The sequence below is a fragment of the Oreochromis niloticus genome, linkage group LG6 (genome assembly GCF_001858045.2).
Source record: "Oreochromis niloticus isolate F11D_XX linkage group LG6, O_niloticus_UMD_NMBU, whole genome shotgun sequence".
NCBI classification, from domain to species: Eukaryota; Metazoa; Chordata; class Actinopteri; order Cichliformes; family Cichlidae; genus Oreochromis; species Oreochromis niloticus.
Window position 1 is genome coordinate 24,868,102 of NC_031971.2, and position 18,755 is coordinate 24,886,856.

At 42.9% G+C, this 18,755-nt stretch overlaps 1 protein-coding gene across 13 annotated transcripts in view; it reads right to left on the reverse strand.

The window, feature by feature from the left end:
• Positions 1-18,755, reverse strand: part of nfixa (nuclear factor I/Xa) — a 118,787-nt gene that overhangs the window by 9,966 nt on the left and 90,066 nt on the right. For 5 of the 13 annotated variants that reach the window (XM_013272973.2, XM_013272964.3, XM_013272967.3 and 2 more), the window contains 9 exons: positions 14,054-14,116; positions 12,811-12,885; positions 12,409-12,532; positions 11,908-11,943; positions 11,420-11,547; positions 10,468-10,542; positions 5,817-5,945; positions 2,539-2,708; positions 114-261 (listed from right to left, as the gene is read on the reverse strand). In XM_013272973.2, the coding sequence (XP_013128427.1) occupies positions 114-261; positions 2,539-2,708; positions 5,817-5,945; positions 10,468-10,542; positions 11,420-11,547; positions 11,908-11,943; positions 12,409-12,532; positions 12,811-12,885; positions 14,054-14,116 (948 nt within the window). The remainder of the gene's footprint in view (positions 1-113; positions 262-2,538; positions 2,709-5,816; positions 5,946-10,467; positions 10,543-11,419; positions 11,548-11,907; positions 11,944-12,408; positions 12,533-12,810; positions 12,886-14,053; positions 14,117-18,755) is intronic. The other 8 variants (XM_013272972.3, XM_013272971.3, XM_005469919.4 and 5 more) reach the window with 7 other exon arrangements.

Below are 18,755 nucleotides of genomic sequence, written 5' to 3' on the forward strand. Positions count from 1 at the left end.
ACCTATGAGGGCCTAAAATTGGTTCGGACTGGTTTCTAAAAAAAAAAGTCTGTGGGGAATATGGGGCATTAATAGTGGTTTGTGGGGAGGAGTGGGAGTGGGGAGTGACTTACACGGAGATGCGGGTGAGCTGAGTCCGCCGTCAGTCGGCGTGCTGATGCTTTTAGAGTCGGGCATGGGGAGGGGCACAGGGCGAGCCACCGGGGGTGGCGGGGGCAGCAGGAAGGAGCCCGGCATTTTGCTCTGGCCACCTCCATTAGGCTGCAGATGGACCATACAGACAGGGTGAGCAGGACACACCCCAAGAATATACAGTATATAGGAAGCCAGACACACACGTACAACACAAAGTCACACAGACAGAGCCCCATTTAAATACTGGAGACTCATATACAGACAAACCCATACAGAATCCAAACAGACAGACTAAAACACACCCAAACATGCACACAGGGTCGAGGGAGACTCACACAGCTTTAAGACAAAACAAAAAAATATTGCAGTCTGGTCAAAAGTAGTGAAATAAATAAGATGTGGAAAAGTGATGAACATCGTCACACACAGGGGAAGAAAAACTGAGTTTTCCATGAGGGACAGTGAGGGATTGTTAAGGGAAGTCGTTGCGGCGCAATGTAAGAATTTTAAAAAGAAGGAGAAAATCAGCAATGTGTACAAGATGTCTTGGTGCTTGCGTGCCTGTCCATCGTGTAAGTGCAGATGCAATAAAAAAATATGTTACTGTTTCTTTAGAGTGTGAAGTAACGTGAACAAAGGATAATAGGTCATGAAAAAGGGCTTGAGGAAGTTAATATAAAAAGCCAAGTTTGCAGTAGAGGTTTACAGTACTACCTTATTTAATGTGTGTCAGAATAGTTCAGAAATACCTCTGAAAGACCAGCTGACTATCAGCTGTATGCTGTGTTTTGCTGATTGTATCTGTAGCTTTCAGCACAGTGAGTATGGGATTGTTATTGGGGAGCTCATCTGGGTATCACCCTTTACTAAAGTTTCATCTAATTAGACCCACGGCACTTTAAAAAGGCTCAGCTGTGTCCCAGAAATCCCCTCTTCAGCTTCTGCAATGAGTTTCCTCTCCATCTACAGCTGCACACTAGCTCCCACAGCTTGGTGTGTTTCAGTAATCATCTTTTAAATCCTTCTGCAGTGTGACTTTTTTTTTTTTTAGCATTTTACTCTCATATACATAAATACTAAATAGATAACTATTGCTGGTTATTCGGTTATCTATTATTATCTATTATACTATTATCTATTAAATATCTGCCACAACATTAAAACCACGGGCCTACTACCGTCTACGTCCCACTCGTGCCAGCAAAATAGCAAATCCAGATCTAGACCTCAGAAACTGTTCTGTGTAATGAGGGAGCTGAAAGCTGTAAGTCCTGTAAGTTAAAAAGTAGAGCCTCCATGGATCAAACTAGTTTTTATATCCCACATAGACTGAATTGAGATCTGAGGAGTTTGGAGGTGAAGTCAGCACACTGAACTCTTTGTCATATGTGTCAAACCATTTCTGAACAATATTCATAGATGTCATCCACACGATCCAAGATGTCCCAGCAGACCACCACACTGCCTCCACCAGCTTGCCTTATTCCTGTTGTGCATTGTCAAAAGACTGACACACATCTGGCCACCTTCTTCCATGGTCTAGCTCTGAAGCTCACATATATCCCAACCTTTATATACCAGGTCCATTGTAATCCAATAATAAATAATATTCAGTTCACCTTTCACCGGTTTACATATTGTGGCTCGTTGGTGTACATTACTCGGTCTCAACGCCACACATTATGCCAAGAAAATTATCATGGCATACTGCGAAGGGGCATGTACCGCTAGAGAGAGAGTTTTGGAGAGTAAAGGAATGTCACAAAGGATGACAGTCAATAAATCACTACTGGAGCACAGATGTAGTCTTTAAATATCTATTTCTGGTTTCTTCCAAGGATACTCTCCAAACAGAATTAATCTTGATCTGTCTACAAATCTGGTCTCGCCAAAGTTTTCAGCCTTGCTTCTCTAAAGTAAACGTTTAACCCAGCGCATACCTACAATATGGCCGGCCACACTACAAAGGCTTCTGTTCCTGACAGACCCCACCCCCATCTGAACATTTCAGATGGGCATGATCTTCCAATTCTGGGAGAAGGCATAGCATTGTATTATATTGAGCCTGTGATGAAAATGTGCTCTGGCGTCTTCCCCCATAATTTCCTCCAGCTGAGTTTTTTTCTGATTAAGCACATCTGGCCCCCTCCTCCTGTTGATGTATTTGCCCTGCGATCATCCCTGGTGGAGCCGTTTCACTTCATAAAGATTGGTCTGTATGCAGGTTTTGGCTTACTGCGCCTTCTGTGTATTTACTTGTTTGCACTATATCCTCTTCCGTAACTTCCATTAATAAATACACCAGTTTTAATAATGTTTCATAGTAGTTTGTTTTCCAAACTAATGTAGCACACCATCCTTCAGGCACTGCTCCTCCTCTTGCAGGATCCATAGAAAACTTACCTGTGCGCTGGGCTGGCCTGTGCCGTCGGTGCAGACAAACTGCACAAACTCCTTAAGCGGGTCCTGGTGGTGATGGTAGCGTATGGTGGGGTGGGTGAAGTACGGGCTGGACTGCTGGATGATAGAGGAGGAAGGGAAGTGCAGGGCTGAGGCTGAGGCACGGGGACTCCCTGAGAAGAAAAGGAGATAGGAGACAGGAAAGGAAAGGGAAGGAGGAGGAGAAGCATAAAAAGAAGAGAGACCAAAAGTGGAAAAAAATGCAGTGAGCTTAAGGTCATTCTGTTGTATTTCTACACATACACAGCACACTATGATAGAGAGTACATGAACATGCACACCTACGACACCTACGCTACCATGAACATGCATATATTTTAACTAAGCGCTAAGACAGCTGGCATCAATGTCCAAGTTGTCGTTTAGGCCCATTATTGTCCTAACGCAGAAAATAGCTGTGACACTCTCTTGTGGTTGACTGACTGAAGCTGTTCTGCTTACAAATGACTGGCATTATCCCTGGCTATTGAGCAACATCTGGTCCCATTCATTTTATAAATCAGCCCACTAGATTTCTCTGTACCTCTGGTAAGCCTGGCATCGCAACACATGCACACACACAGTTTCACAGCCACATAAACGCTAGCGTGTTACAGTATTTTCTGCCTTCTGCTCCCTCTTCATTTCTCTCTCTCACCCACACACACACACAAACTGCTCGGGTATGACAGAGTCACACTCACACACGGACACACATACTGGGTTTTTCCACTTTTGTTTTATTGCTTGTCAGTGATGTGTAATCAATCAGCAGCGTATCCTTGCTGTGCGGTTCTGCCCAGTAGTTTGAAGCTTGAGAGAGAATCTCCCCTCTGCTCCCAACCGACCACAAAACACCTCCCAGAGACATTAGTCAGCCAGCCAGCCAACCACACACACACACACACACACATTCACAAACTAGGCTCCACTGTCTGTCCTGTCTGCTGTGATTCTATGGCTTTGGCAATTTGGCACACCAAACTAAAGAGGCAAGCTGCTAGGTGAGGGGAGTCTGGCGTACAAGCATCTGTGATTATGTCTGTCACCTACTATCTCTTGTGGATACTGTACTCACAAAGTGAAGTTCAAAGTTTCCATGTTTGGTGAAACTGATGTTCAAGCCCTTTTGTGTCAGCACCGTGCCTGTGCGTTCTCTTTGTTTTGTGCGTGTTTCCGTGTCAGCATGTGTAGTTTTGTAGTGCATGCATATGAATGGGTTGCCGTGTCTGGCGCAGCTTGCATGTGTCTTTTTACATACAGTATATTGTTGTGTGTCTGTGTGTAATCGCTGCCACAATGGCCGACACTCCAGACTAATATAATCAGGCAACAGTTAATCTGGCAGCTCTCCATGTGAGTCTGGAGCCAAAAACAGGACGTAAACCATCTCGCTCGTACCCCTGAGCAGCCACACTCGCTAGACCTATACACCAAGAGTTAACAGCTTCAACCCATCCAAGGCAAGCCATGGTTGATAACTGCTTTCCCCCCCTATTCCTTTCTAGCCCCATCTCTCTTTTCATCCCCCTCTCCTTCCCTCCCTCCCGACATCCTCCAGTCTCTTTATAGAACCAAGGCCTCCGAGGGACATTCCATTTGGATGGCAGCCATTTTAGCACAGAGAGTCCTCCACAAGAGTGTAAATTTACACACACACGCTTGTGTGCATCAGTGTGTACGTGCACAAACGCACCACGACACAATCTCTGAACGCCGCCTCATTACAGCCTCTCTATTACATGAAAACCTTTCGCCAACTGTCTAACACACAAACACACACAGACATACATACACGCAGTTTGGAGAGTGCATGAAGTTAGTTGGGAAACAAAGAAAGCTGAGCTAGTCCCTGACACCTCGTGCGCAAAACAGGAGGAAATTTTAGAAATCAATTCAAAATTCAATCTGGTGTTTTGGATTCTTTAGATGCTATGAGACTGCTCTGAGCAGATAAACAACACGGCTTAATGCTGCCAGATCCAGTCAGGACTATATTATCTAAATATACTTTGGGGAGCTCCGCAAGTAAAATTCAATACGTTTCAACACGGAGGGCAATGAGTCCAAATGACCTTTACATGGCAGGTCTGGTTTGGCAGCGGATCAATTCATCCCTTTGAGAGACAAATGGAATGAGAGGGAGCGACAGGGAGAGGAGGACGTATTTATTCTTTTGAAAAGTGGGACCAGTCTACGGGGACTTCTTGGCAAACTTGAGATCCTGGAGACTCCGGGAATTCTCTGACTCCAGATGAACAAACCATGTCGGTTACCCTATAGGACTGAAAAGCTCTTACGAGGACAACTTCCCCTTAGCGCCTTTATTAAAACAAGACCTTGGAAACACTGGTGGTTACTTTGAGAATTTTACCCGCTACACTGTACACCTGTGCAACTACATGGGTTCAAACACTTTATCAGTTCCTTTTCTGGCTTCTAAGCTGTTATAAATCTCTTTAATCTGCATTTGCGCCTGAGAACTAACAAACATATCTTTTAAAGAACAAAAATACAACTTCAGTGTAAGTCTAAATGTAAAAAGAAGGAAAACCAAACAAAGAAGCACTGGCTGGCTCTAATGTGCACTATAGCAAAGGCAGCGTCACTACAGATACTGGTTCTTTGCTGTCTTTGGCTTTTTTAATAAATTCAAAAATATATATTTTCACTTTCACTGACACAGTATTTGATTGCTCCATATGGTGGCAAGTTTACATATCCAGTCAAGGTCATCATTTCAGAGTAAACAGCTTTGTCAGTTTAAATGCAAGGCTTCTACAATCGTTACAACAAAATGCATGAAGCAGTAAGATGAGAGGCAAATCAGTCACAAAGGCATGGATGCAGCACTGGTACCATGCGATGGTAATATTATAAACACAGGCACAAAGATGGTGGTAAAAATGGATGGATGGAGAGAGGCTGAAAGAGAGAGAGAGGAATTTATGCCAAGCCGTGATGATAGCAGTAACACTGAACAGGTGAAACTCTGCAGGCATATTGCTTCTCAGCAGTTGCAACTGTAAGACTTGAAAGTTTTGTTTTGCTTTCTCAGCAAGTACATTTTGGATTTTTATTTTCAGGCACATGATAGCTGAATTTATGTTGTCTCCGGACGAGTTTGGGGGAGTAAATACTGCAATCTAGGATTTGACACTCCCTTTCCTTCTCTCTCTTTTTCAGATTTAAAGGGTGGGGGAGGGGAGGTTGAGTTGTTGGGGTCATGGCAGGGCTCTCACCTGGTCTCACTCCTGCCAGCACAGGCAGCGGGTGGTGTGTGAACGCCATGCGGGGAGACCTCGTCTGGGAAGTCAGGGCGTTGAAATCAAACTTCCCCGGCTTCTTAAGTGAACCAGGCGAGGACAGTCCTGGCGAAAAAAATGGGATCAACAAAAAAAAAAAAAAAAAAAAAAGTGGGGGTAAGAGGGAGGAAAAGAGAGAGGTTGTTTTAATCAACAAAATGTTGCTTATTTGACTGGCTACACTAAAAAAAATCAGTTTGATTCCTATTGAAGGGGACTTGAACAGTGACGACTTTCTTATTAGATTGTTTAATTTTCTCATTGGTTGATGGCAGTGCATTGTCGTCCCCCTGTCCTTTCTGGCTGTAGGCCATTGACTCGCTTGAATGAGTCTGTCAGAGGACTGCAACCACAAAACATAAAGATGCTCAAAAGACCAGAAGATGTTTCCTTTTTTTTCCTAATCCTATTCTGTAATTATCAATTCAGAGACACACTGAAGGATTCCCAACTACCAGCTTTGGCCTGAGTAATATTTCATAACCTAAGTGCGTGTCTTCAAAGGAAAAAGGGAGAAAAATACCTAAACCCAGACTGAATCTGGGCTTTTAGTTTTAGTGCCAAAAAACATCTGTAGCTATAATAATCTCTTCTGTGCCACTGTATGTTTTTTCTGTCTCATCTCTTTCTCTCTCTCTTTCAGGTGCCAACTGTAGCGTTTTTGTGTACGAGCACGGCCACCATACAGCCAAAGTCAGCTAGCTGTGGTCTGGCTTCAGCAAAGCTCACAGGCTGGCTGCACGAGAAGACAGCTTCATTCAGAAATAGCACACACTGTACAGTATGGACACGGCAGCTGCTGAGTGCGAAAGACAAGCAGACGGACAGAGAGAGGAGACAGAGGGAGAAGAGAGGGAGAACGAGAGAGGCGAGAAGAACGTGGGAGACATGAAAATATGTGAGGGAGCAAGGGAGCAAGAGAGCAAAGCGGAACCTGTGAAAAATGCAGCAGCGTCTTTTTCTTTATTGCATTGCTCTGACAACATGTATGAAATTGGAATGTCATAAGATGTTTAGTATGGTTATTATCTCTCGCGAGCACACACTCACACCCGTCTCAACACACTTGAAAGACCGCCTTATTTAACTGCTGAAACAATAGACTAATTTCTTCTTCTCTAAGTTTTCTTCTAATCTTCCTAACAAGTGAGTGGTGCGACACTGTTCTCTTTTTAAACTTTTTTAGACTGTTGTTTTGTAGTCTATTTCTGTGGCCCCTCCGCATCAAACAAGGCATTAAATATGATTCCTCCTCAGTTCTCCAGCTGGAGACGTGTGAAAGTCTATGGGAGTGTGGGGGCGTGCAAAACCTTCCCTCCCTGTGTGAAAGAGTTAAGTCTCAAGCAGGTGGGAGTGAATATGTGTGAACCATTTATGTCTTTAGCAGACATATAACCCCCCCCACCCAAATGTAGCGGGAGTCTGGGGGCGTATTGTACTGTCAGACAGATTCCAAGCATGAAAACAACCCCGATCCCACTTCTGACACCAGCAGTTAGCAGTGATTGCTATGACACTGTCACACTGGTGGGAGAAAGGTGGAAATAAGAGCAGACTGCTGAGACTGAAAGACAGAAAGGCACCGGAGGGGAAAGCTAGGAAAAGCCGAGATTTAGAGGAAAGTGTAAAAACCAGAACCATGTGGATTATACAATTATATTTTCAGAGAAGCAACCTTGTAGGTTTTTATTTAAGAAGTAAAAAAATGAATCCAAATTATAGAAATGAAAGCCAGGATCCACAGAGAGGATCAGATGAAGACTGACATCTGTATATATAGGAAGTTATAGCAGTGTCGTAAACAGCAAGGGAATGGAAAGACAATATTTTATTACTTCAGAGGCTATGCAATGGTCTGATCTGGCACGTGTGTGTGTGTGTGTGTGTGTGTGTGTGTGTGTGTGTGCCACAACTGCACTGTTTCCTCTTCTGGCAAGCCTTAGTATTTCACTGGCAACCAATCAAGCGTTCCCATGATGACCCTTCTGTCTCTTTGCACTAACAGGCCTGCCACCAGATGCGCCTCTGAAGAACACACAGACGCAAACACACACATATTCATGCACTCACACACAGTTGGAAAAGACAGGAGATAGTGGTTTAAAGAAGTAAAGGAAAGTTGGGGAATTCTCCTCTCTCCAGTGATTTAAGACACATATGTCCAAAACCGTAAGTCCAGCCGTATCCCTCCAAGGGCTTGTAACACTTAACTCAAAGAACCAAGCAAAGCTCCCGCCACCACAAGTCTCTGGTGTCTTAGGAAAAATTCGCGATCATTTGGAACTAATATGAAATCGTGGTTGTTTCGATCGCTTCCACTAACCTCCCCCAACCCTCTATGCCCCTGTGGAGCAGATGTCTCCAGCATCCTCATGGATCCCAAGGCTACACACACATTGAAACACCATCTGGGACCACGCTTCAGCTGTGCAAGTGTGTGTGCGTGCGCATGTGTGTCTAACTGATATCTGTATGTAGCTGTGTTTGTGTAGCCTATCTGAATCTATCTTCATACACCTCTGGGTGCTTTTGGTTGTGTGGGCTCTGTTGGTTATAGTGGAAGTCAAGAGGAGTAAATGGTGCTATGGACAGACTGTGAGGTGCACCTGTGGGGTTCCTTTGTTTGTTTGTGTGTGCGCGTGTGTGTGTGCTTGTTTGTATTCCCCCACCTGAACAGGAAATCCCAAATGAGCTTTGCCTGTGGCAGGTGGAATATTTTATTAAATAGACACAGACTACCAAAAATCACATATTCTCCCCTTCGTGCTTCTTAGGCTCTTGTGCTAGCCACAATTTAAAATGATTACCAAATCCACACAAAAAAAGCCCGTCAATTACAAAAGCTTTTGGCTTTTCAATTTTTCGCCTGGATTTTGTAAATTAATTGGGCAAACGGTCCAGATTTGCATGCAATTCTACACACTTATTTGCCAAACTCATTAGGAAGTGTACAAGGTTGTTTGCTGCACTAGATAGTAAGGGTGTCGATATACACACACACACATAGACACACAGAGGAAGTGAGAGCAAGTGAGAGAGGAAAAAGCTGGGAGGTAAGGCTCTGGTGCGCTAAGGCGTGCAGGAACCTCTGCTGTGGCTCTGATGAGCAGCCTCTTAATTACATTTACAGCTAAGTGGAGCAGGAGCAGGAGAGCAGACGCTGAGGCTCGAGTGAGAGTAGTCTGGGGCAAAACCTAACCAAGGCTCTTGGCTCCTCTAGTTCACACCGTGATAACCCCTGTCTCTCATTAGCTCTCACCATTTGAGTACCAAAGTCATCTTCTCTCCTCTCTTCTGTTTTGCACCAACCCACTTTTCCTTTTACACTTGCCTAATTTCTGGTTCTCTTGCCGCCTTTTCTCTTCTGACATGTTTTCCCTCCCCAGGGCTATTCCTGCTGTACACATTTTCAATTAGAGAGAAGGGACGCAGGGAAGAAGGGCTGAAGGGAGAACTAGGGAGCAAGAGGAAGGGTTTTACACCTCTGATCCACAGAAGAGTCCTAATGAGGGATTTGAGGCAAGGGAGGGATGGAGCAACAGAGAGATGGAGGCAAGGCAGACACCTGAACACCTGCAGGGGTGGGGAGTATGATAAGCGCGTGTATTTAAATGTGTGAACGTCTGCATGTGAGGGGGGTTGTAAGTGTGCGAGTCCCAGTGTGGGGTGGTCGTCTATGTACATTGCGCTTGTGTGTGGGTGTTTATGCATATGAGTGAGTCACTGTGCGAGTGTGTGAGTGCCAGAATGGGTGCAGCCACTAAATATGCCTGCTGGTGTTGTCGGTGTAAGTCTGGTGAAATCTGGTGAAATCAGTTAGTTAAAGGGAAGCTATTGTGCACGTTTCCAGCTCCATGTGTATTATCCTGGACTCTACTAGGGTGGCTTTGCATGATTTACAGTTCAAAATAATGCTTTTTTATCTTATACTCACCCTCATTTCATCCACTGACTAAAATAAAGCAATTTAGCTCCCTACCACCTCCAATTAAGCCAAACCTCTTCCAACTGGCTGCCCCTCGTAAACAGAAGATTTAAGGTGGGACTTCTGGTGGGACTTCTGCGCTCAAAGCTGAGCATATTAGGGATATCTACTCTCACAAAAAAATGAGCTAAGGGGAAGAAAAAAAATGTCTAAAACAGAACAGTTGGCTCTTTTGGCTCACACGGATTATTTGCACACAGACTGATCAAATTATATGGAACTTTTCCCATGTTTATTATGACCCTCCACCACAGTAACACTATATAAATATGACAGAAAACTGGATATTCCCTTACAGTCCTGCCACTTTACACCACAAAAAATGAAACTTTCATCAGCATCATTGACATCAGTTAGTAAACAGCTAAACACAAATGAATTTTTACACATATGCCACTTTTAGCACGCTATAGTTGTCCTCCCCACATTTATGCAACACACAAACACACATAATGTGTGTATATCTATATATATATATATATATATATATACATACATATATTATACACACACACACTTATACATACACACAGAGGAATGACTGAGCTACATAAAAGCTGATAAATAGTAAATAAATATGAGTGTAATCAATGTTGTTCTAACCATGGTAAGGAAACTGCACGCCATCGTTTTCATGTTTTATCTTCCTCTCCTGCACACTCGCCAAATGGTGCTGCACTGAAAGTGAAGAAGGGTATTGTTAACAATGAGATAGGGGAAGAATAAGAGAAAAAAGAGGAGAAGATAGATAGACAGAAGGAGAGAGAGAGAGAGTTAAGTGTGAGCATTTGTGTATGATGGAGGTAGTGAATCACTGATAATTGACAACACATCAGGTAAACTGTATGCATGACAGTGGCGTTAAGGTGAGGGTGAGAACATATGAATGCTTGAAGCAAAATGACCAAGAAAGGGGTTCAGGTATTGAGGAGGTAGAATAAAGAGCATAATGTCCGGAGCTAAATGACACAAGAATTACTACCAAAACAATGGAGACACTAAACTAAAACTATTTGGTGCATTTAGCAGCATCCTTGATCATGTATTATTGTCATTTTTTATTATTATTCATCTCTCTGTTATTTAGGCATGTATTTGCATTTCTGTCATATGTGAGACATATGTGACTTTAAACATTTTCTGTTTCAAGGTTACATAGTTTATATTCACGTGTTTGAGTATATGGTTTGACACCAAACTTTTAAATAAGTGTTTTGGCTTTGCTTTGCTTCACAGACAGACAAACAGATCCTGGTCAAACACAGCCATTGTTTTCAATAATATATTAACTAAGCATGGGCAAATTAACTACTGGGTGTAAATATAAGTAGAGTGATCAGACTGTGCCACAGAGCCTTAAGAAAGGTGAGTGGAGGTTTATGAGTGGTCTCCAGGGCTGAGTACATCACCAAAGTGACAGCAATAGATTGCAGTAGGGAGAAGTGACAAAGTCAGATGGAGGGATCAGTTTGGACTTGGGGGTGGAATTCAGGCAGAAAGTGCAAAAGCTTCATGATGCTTCAGGGGATAGGTGTGGGGTGGGGTAGGAGGGTACCTGAATCCATGTCATTAGGCCACGCACTGGACTGGGAGGAGCTGGCAGCAGGCGAACGCCCAGGGTAGAAGACATCATCTGTGGGGCTCTCCAGCTCGCTATCATCTAAGGACTTCCGCTTAGTGGAGCTGCAGACATGAGAGGATATTTGGTGGTTGGAGTAAAAGTGGAAGGGATAAACGGAGAGAGTGAGAGCAGGTAGGATTTTTTTTAATAAAAATATATCACGGTAAGGATACAACACCTAGCAGAAGTAAGAAGTTTTTGTTTTGCATTTTAGGGGAAACAAAATCACAAAGTCTTGGAGCAGACAAAGCACAACGAATGTCAAAACTATGAATGGAAAAGGAAGAAAGAGAAGGCAAAGTCAGAAAGTAGAGACAGTCACACACGACTTTCTGAAAATGTTTGTGCGTGCTTTCCTGTGCATGTGTCTTGTTAAGTTGTATCTTTTATATTTTTTAGATGAAGCTCAGGTTTATAACTACCTCCTTGGAAGGTTTGCGTACAACTCCACCTCAGACCTAAAGTGACAGCAGATGACAGAGGTAAGAAGATAGAAAGAAAAGGTTAAGAAAGACCCAAAGAGTAAAAAGCAGAAAGAGACATCACACATTCATAAAGACAAGAGCAGCTAGCTGAAAGACATACACATATATAAAGAGGTTCCAAGACTGGGACTGGACTCGTAGTGCATAACTGCACACCACTCATAACAAGAAACTTCAATGAGATGGTGTTCTGTAGCCATCTTTGCGATAACAAGCAATATACGGTTGGCAAATATTACAGTACTGTGATTTCACACTTCCCTCAAGTTTGCCCTTGGCATCACTAACCAAGGCAGAATTGCTAAAGCCACATGGTGGTTTCACCCACTAGACGCTCTACTTATGGTAGACAGCTGTACCTCTGCATGATGTTTCCTGTGCAACGTATACTGCACGTCTGCACACCCTTCACTACCCATGTCTGAGAGGAGTATTTACCTGGTAGAAGGAGGGGAGGTGAGAGAGCGCCGCCCCAGAGCCACCTGGTTAATGTTGTAGTAACTGGGGCTGCTGTCCAGGTCAGCCAGTGAGAAGTTAGGACCCGACGCTGTGGCTACGGGAGCTGACAAGGAGAAAAATATGAAGGGAATGTGGGGAGAAAAGAAAAGGGAAGCGAGAAATATGCCAGTATGAAATAAGAGGATATGCATACTAGTAAAAATTGGATGGTGTCAAAACATACTGAATTGCACTGGCCTTCTTCAACTTAAAAAATCCTCAAAATGCTATGTACATTGTTGTAGTAGTTTTTTTTTCCCCAGTGAGGAAACAAATGCATTGTATTGTAATTACTCATACTCATTTTGTCTGTCTGTGTTGTGATCTGGTTTTTCTACTTACTCTGAGACACTCTGACCAACTCTGCCACATTCCACACTCCTGAGGTGACAAAACAGTCCTGGAAACTCAGGTGCCCTGTACAGACGAGGAAATAATCAAGCTTTTACAAATACACACAAACGCTTTGGGAAACCCCCTCCCCACACAAAAATGCAAAAATGTTAAACTGAAACTCCGGAGACTCCATCTCTAACTCTGTTTGCTGAGCAACATCTATGGGCATACGCAATTGAAATACACTGTATGGACTAAAGTATGGGCCCACACCATCGGGCGAAAACACCCGAATTCATAGATTAAACAGTGTGTAATTTATGAATTCGGGTGTTTTCATTCCCAGTGTCTCAGATATTTAAAATAAAGCACATAGAAATAAAGAATAAAGCAATAAAGCACAAAGAACATGTCATCCTAAGGAGCTCACTGAATATACTCCTGGTCCTGTAACAGGATGCTGTCGTTGCAACAGGTCAGTTTGTAAAACGTCGTCCCTCCTAGAAAGTCTGCAATCACCCATCTGTAGTATTAGTGCAAACTGGAAGCTTTTAGGAACCACAGAAGCTCAGCCACAAAGTGACAGACCACAAAGTTCAACAGCAGGGTCACCGAGTGCTAAGGCACACAGTGCATGAAAGTCACCAATGTTCTGCTGAGTCAATAACTGCAGAGCTGGAGAGCTGAGAGCTTCATGGCATGGGTTTCCAAGGCTGAAGTAGCTCCTGTAGGTATAATGTGTAGGTGGCCCAGTACTTTTATCCATACACTGTATCTTAAGACTGAAATGTTGACATTATTACCATTTCATGTTTATACCTAAAATTCAAACTATTCTGCTGCATTAGGACCCTGTAAACGCTGCTGAGCCAGGTAAAAGTTTGAAAACTGTGTTTTTTAGTTTGGAAATTGATTTTGGGAACCTGTGATGTCACGGATTCAACACTCCTGTGTTCAATGCCTGATTAGATCTCATTAGCCACCAAGTATCCTTTCCTGACTTGTCACGTTACAGTCACATGACCAATTTCTGCAAATCATCCTTGAGTACCAGTGGTGAATTCATCTAAAATCATTCAGCAGCTGTTAGCAGCTGTTGTGCAGTAGTCATGTCATATGCATTTTCAGGTGTTCGGTTTTAAAACAAAACTAATTAGTGCGGATGAAGCTTGATGAGCTCGGTGAAATTAATTTGTGGATGCTAATTTAAGAGGTTCGAACATGGACACGTGCTTGTGCATATACCTACCGTTGGGTGGTGGCTTGATGTCTGTGTCCCCTTGTTGGCTGGAGCTGTCTGATTGTCCAGATTCTACAAGAAAACAAAGACAGGGAGGATAGAGGAAGACTAATGGTTATTATCTGATTTGCATGCTTAAGAAACTAATAAAAAACATACTGGTAAGTGTGCAACATCTCAATGAATCATAGCTGTGTGTTCATGCTGCCAAGAATGTGATATTTGAGGTGTGAGAGGGAATAAGAGGGACTTACAGTATGTGCTGCGGTATGGTATACATCTTGTGAATGTATGTGCGTGTGAATTCACACATTTTTGTGTGACAGTGTTGTATCTAAGACTGTTCTCTCCTGTTTCCCTCTGTCCCTCTAGACTTAAGGTGCGATGATTTACACTGTGCTGCTATGCCATTTAGTATCTAACCACGCAATCATATCCCTCTCCCTAATCCTATTTAATACTTTCTTGCTGGTAGGGATTTAGTCTGCGTAAACAGAACACCTTACACACATAACCACACATAACACTCACTCTCAATCTGTTTCTTCCTGTAATTTTTGCTTCATACTTTAATACATGTTGTAATCCTTACACGAACAAACACATAAAGACACACATGCAGATCGAGAGATAACATTGACCAGGCCAGTCTGCTTGTCCAGAGGGATTTGACGTAGACAATGTTAAAATTGAGGCAACGCTCTTCCCTTTGAAATAAAATAATAACAAAGAAAGCACACGTGCATAAAATGCAAACCTAACAGGTGTGCAGCTGTGCACACCTGTTATGACTGGCCTACTGAGGCTTCATTCACATGATAGTTGGAGTAAAAGTGGAAGGCACAAAGAAAAAAACATGGGTGTATTTTGAGTGAATGAGGTGGTGGCTGAGACCAAGTTCACTTCCTGGACCGGTGTGGTGTGGGATACTAATGCCATTGGCCGTCCATTCAGGCCTAGCTAGGCTTTTGCTAGCTAGTAAGCTAGCTAAAGGAGGTGTTTATCTGCAGGCTGTAGGTGATAACAGAGCACACAGACTCCTGCCAGCAGCACTTGCCTTGCAGCCACACTAAGCCACAGATTACTGAGCAGAAACAATAACAGACCTGTCTCGCTGCCTACGAAGCAGTGCTTATCCACAGAGAGAGGGGCGAGACAGACAAGAGCGAGAATGAAAGAAAGAAAGAAAGAGCACAGAAATGAAAGAGAGCTTCTTTTTCCCCTCTCTTCTCATGCAGAATGTCTCGCTCTTCTGTGTCTCTCACTGGCTGGGTGTAATCCTGGCAGCCATCTTAGAGCTTGGCAGCCATCTTAGCATTGGCGGTAGTGCCACATTCCAGCTAACTGACGGCACTCACTCCAAACATACGAGGCTGCGCCCCCGCCACGCATGCACACAGACACATTCACACACACACACACACACGTACACACACGTGCACAAACACTGAGGTACACACGCAGAGTAAACATATATGGTGGCCAATGAAAGCTGTGGAGAAAACAGCCTCACTTCAATGGACTTTTTAACGGTCGTGTAGTATTTCACTGGAGGGCTCTACATTAATGTAAACACTATTTCTCACACTATGCATACGGCGCTTAGATGCAATGGACCGTTAGTGTATGAACAATACGCTTTACAGATATCTCACAATCTAATACGGAAAGCATGGCTGCCACCACGAAGCTGCACAAATTCACGTGTGAGGCATGAATTTTGAATAACTGTAAAATGTCCGAAGCCGCTTTCCTACACCAACATTTCCTTTGGTGGATTTGCTTCAAGAAATCATATTAGCGCATACAACTTATTATCATGTTTTGTGTGATTATGCATGCCTACTGACATGGGAGTTCTGTGTTTATATTTGCTTCCACAGCTGATTATTTACAGTAACAAGTGTGGCACCTGATGCTCAGTTCTGTTTGTTTAGGATATTAAGTAAGTTACTAATTGAAGGTTTATTCTGTTGCCAGCCTGCTCCTGCTACCTGACAGATGTTACAAATAATTGATGCATAAATAGCAGAAATCAGAATCTGTGTGGGTTTTTTTTAAACAAATATAACAAGTTCAGACCATCCTGCAATACCACAGTGACAGCAAGAAGCTCTTATCACCTCCATCTTAATTTGACCTTACCTTACAACGATAATACCATCTTCTGGTTTAGAATTATATTCTGCAAATCTTATTGGGTAATGGAGAACAACTGATTTTCAGTATGGACATATCACATTCTGGAAAGACCCTGCACTTGGAAACTCTGCCCTTCTGTCTTAAATTGCCTATTGTTGGCCTGTCATGACCTGAACATGTTCTGCTGTTGTCAAGGTGTGAAAGCTAAGGCTCATGGTATAGATAAGAGCTGACAGGCACATATGAGTAGCAACAGGAAAACTGATAGCTGTTCTCAACATCACCCTGAGGTTTTGACTGCCCAAACCACACCAACTCTCACGGTATATGAGACAGATTGATACCGAGACTCCTATTATCGCTCTGATTTTTCATCTTATTTATTTATTCTTTTTTATTCTAAGCAAAGTTTTGATAATACTATTTTTCCCGCCTACAGAGTTTATTCAGCTCTTGAAAAGCTTTTCTGCAAACTGCAAAATATGATAACCTACATAGATACTGAAGCTATCAACAGCTGTGGCTCTATTGCTCTGAGCTCTTTAGCCTACTAAGACTGTGCTTACAACACATCGCAACATCACTCATTGGAAATAGGTGCCACTGTTGAGTTCAACAGTGCATCATAAAGCTGTACAGACGAGTGAGGAGGACAGGGCGAGAGGGAGGTAAGACAGAGGTCTGGTGGCTGGTTATCACTGCTGTGCATGCTGCAGCCTACGACAGCAGCCACAACCCCCCACTCCACACTCACCACCCTCCTACCACGCATCCAGCCCCTTATCTTCTCACCGCAGCCCCCTAAAGCCCTCCCTTCAGCAGCCCCAATCAGAGTCCTGCAGCCACTCCCTCCCTCAGATGCCCCTCTGTCTCCTCCACCAGCTACCCATCTCTGACTTCAAACCTTTCAGCCTACTCTGCAGCCGCTTGAACCCAGTGAATTTAAAAGACTACATACAAAGAAAAACAGTGCATGCATTGTGTCCTGATGGTGTGCATGAGAAGCGCACGCACACTCTACTCTGATAACAGTGTTTGAATACCTTGGCAATTAAAGCTGAATGACTATACAAATATATACAGTTATTCGTGACGGACTTTATGTGATTCAGCCCATCCATCAATGTTGATGTAACCATTTAGGTAAATGAGTATCACAGTGATTAACTGAAACTTAGCTAAACATTGACTTTGCACTCAATTTTTTCCCTTGATTTCACTTTTGTGCAAATAGCACGCAACATGCTGGAAGTAAAGAGTAAATTGGGATGTCGTAAGTAAGTCCCTAAAAATGAGAGCTGGTTATCAACAAACTTGACTTTGCACAACTAAATGCTGTTCTAGGTGTACGCTCAACGTAAATGAGTGCTAATTATTTGTAAATGTTTACATTTTTAATGATTAGTGTATGATCATTTTAAATAATAAATAGTGTAGTGAGTTTTTGTTGAGCATCTGCTTTCTCTCTAAACTGGTTCTTTATGCTGTCACTGATTGCTGATTGCAGACTTTCTCTGTATGGCTAATCTTACAATCCCGCTACAATCCACACAACCCAACTCATCATGGCTGTGACATACAGCACCATGCATCTGACTGTGGTTGTGCTCTCGCAGTTGCAATCCTTCTTACCATCTCTCTGACACCCAGCACTAATTCCTGTGGCTTTCCTCCTAAATTTCATGAGGTGAAGTGGAGGATTCTCCTGCTCCTCATTTTAAAAAAACCATATGATATCCTCATCAGTTATAATCATTCCTAAGCTATTAAAATGTTCTTCACTAATCACTCTTTCCCCAATATTACCTCCTGCGCTGTTAATCTACAAGGTCAGAAATGGATCTATTAAAGAATCCTCCCCAACAAACAACTAATCAATCCAACATCTGTTCCACAGACGTGGATAAAGGTTTTAGCTCAGTGGCTTTTTCAACTGTTCTGGTCACCGGAAGACGCTAAAGCTAAGACAAAGATGCCAGTCTGTGTGTATTCAAGTGAGGACTAACTCCACTACAAAGTTCATCACCTGAAAGAACTCTGGGTCAGTAACAGACAAAAATGAAAGTGTTTACAGGTGTAAAAACTGAGGCACCAATGATTGTAAAAGCAATTAAACCAAAGAGAAAATCCAAAGGCTTAATCTGTTACAATTTATTGTCTATAAAATGAACCATGTGACCTTGACCTCAAGCACATATTGGGTGACGACCTATTAAGCGAGCACTGTGTGTACACTCGATTAAATTCTGACCAACACTGTAGGAGGAGTAGCGACTGTGGACTGTGGCCAGATGCCTTGCTACGGCATAAGCTCATCAGTCCTTTGGACGGATAAACTAACTAGACGTCTGTGATTTGAGGAAAATCTGAAACGTGTCAGAACATTGCTCAAGGTGATTATTTCGCTTGGAACATTTAAATACTTACTGATCCATATTACAATTTCTATATTTTTCCTTTTTTATTGATATACTCTTGACATAGACATAAAACAGTGAGACCGCGAATGTTCATATTGTCTCCTGACAGCGAAAATACGTCTTGCTGGTCATCGCTGATCAAAAATGAA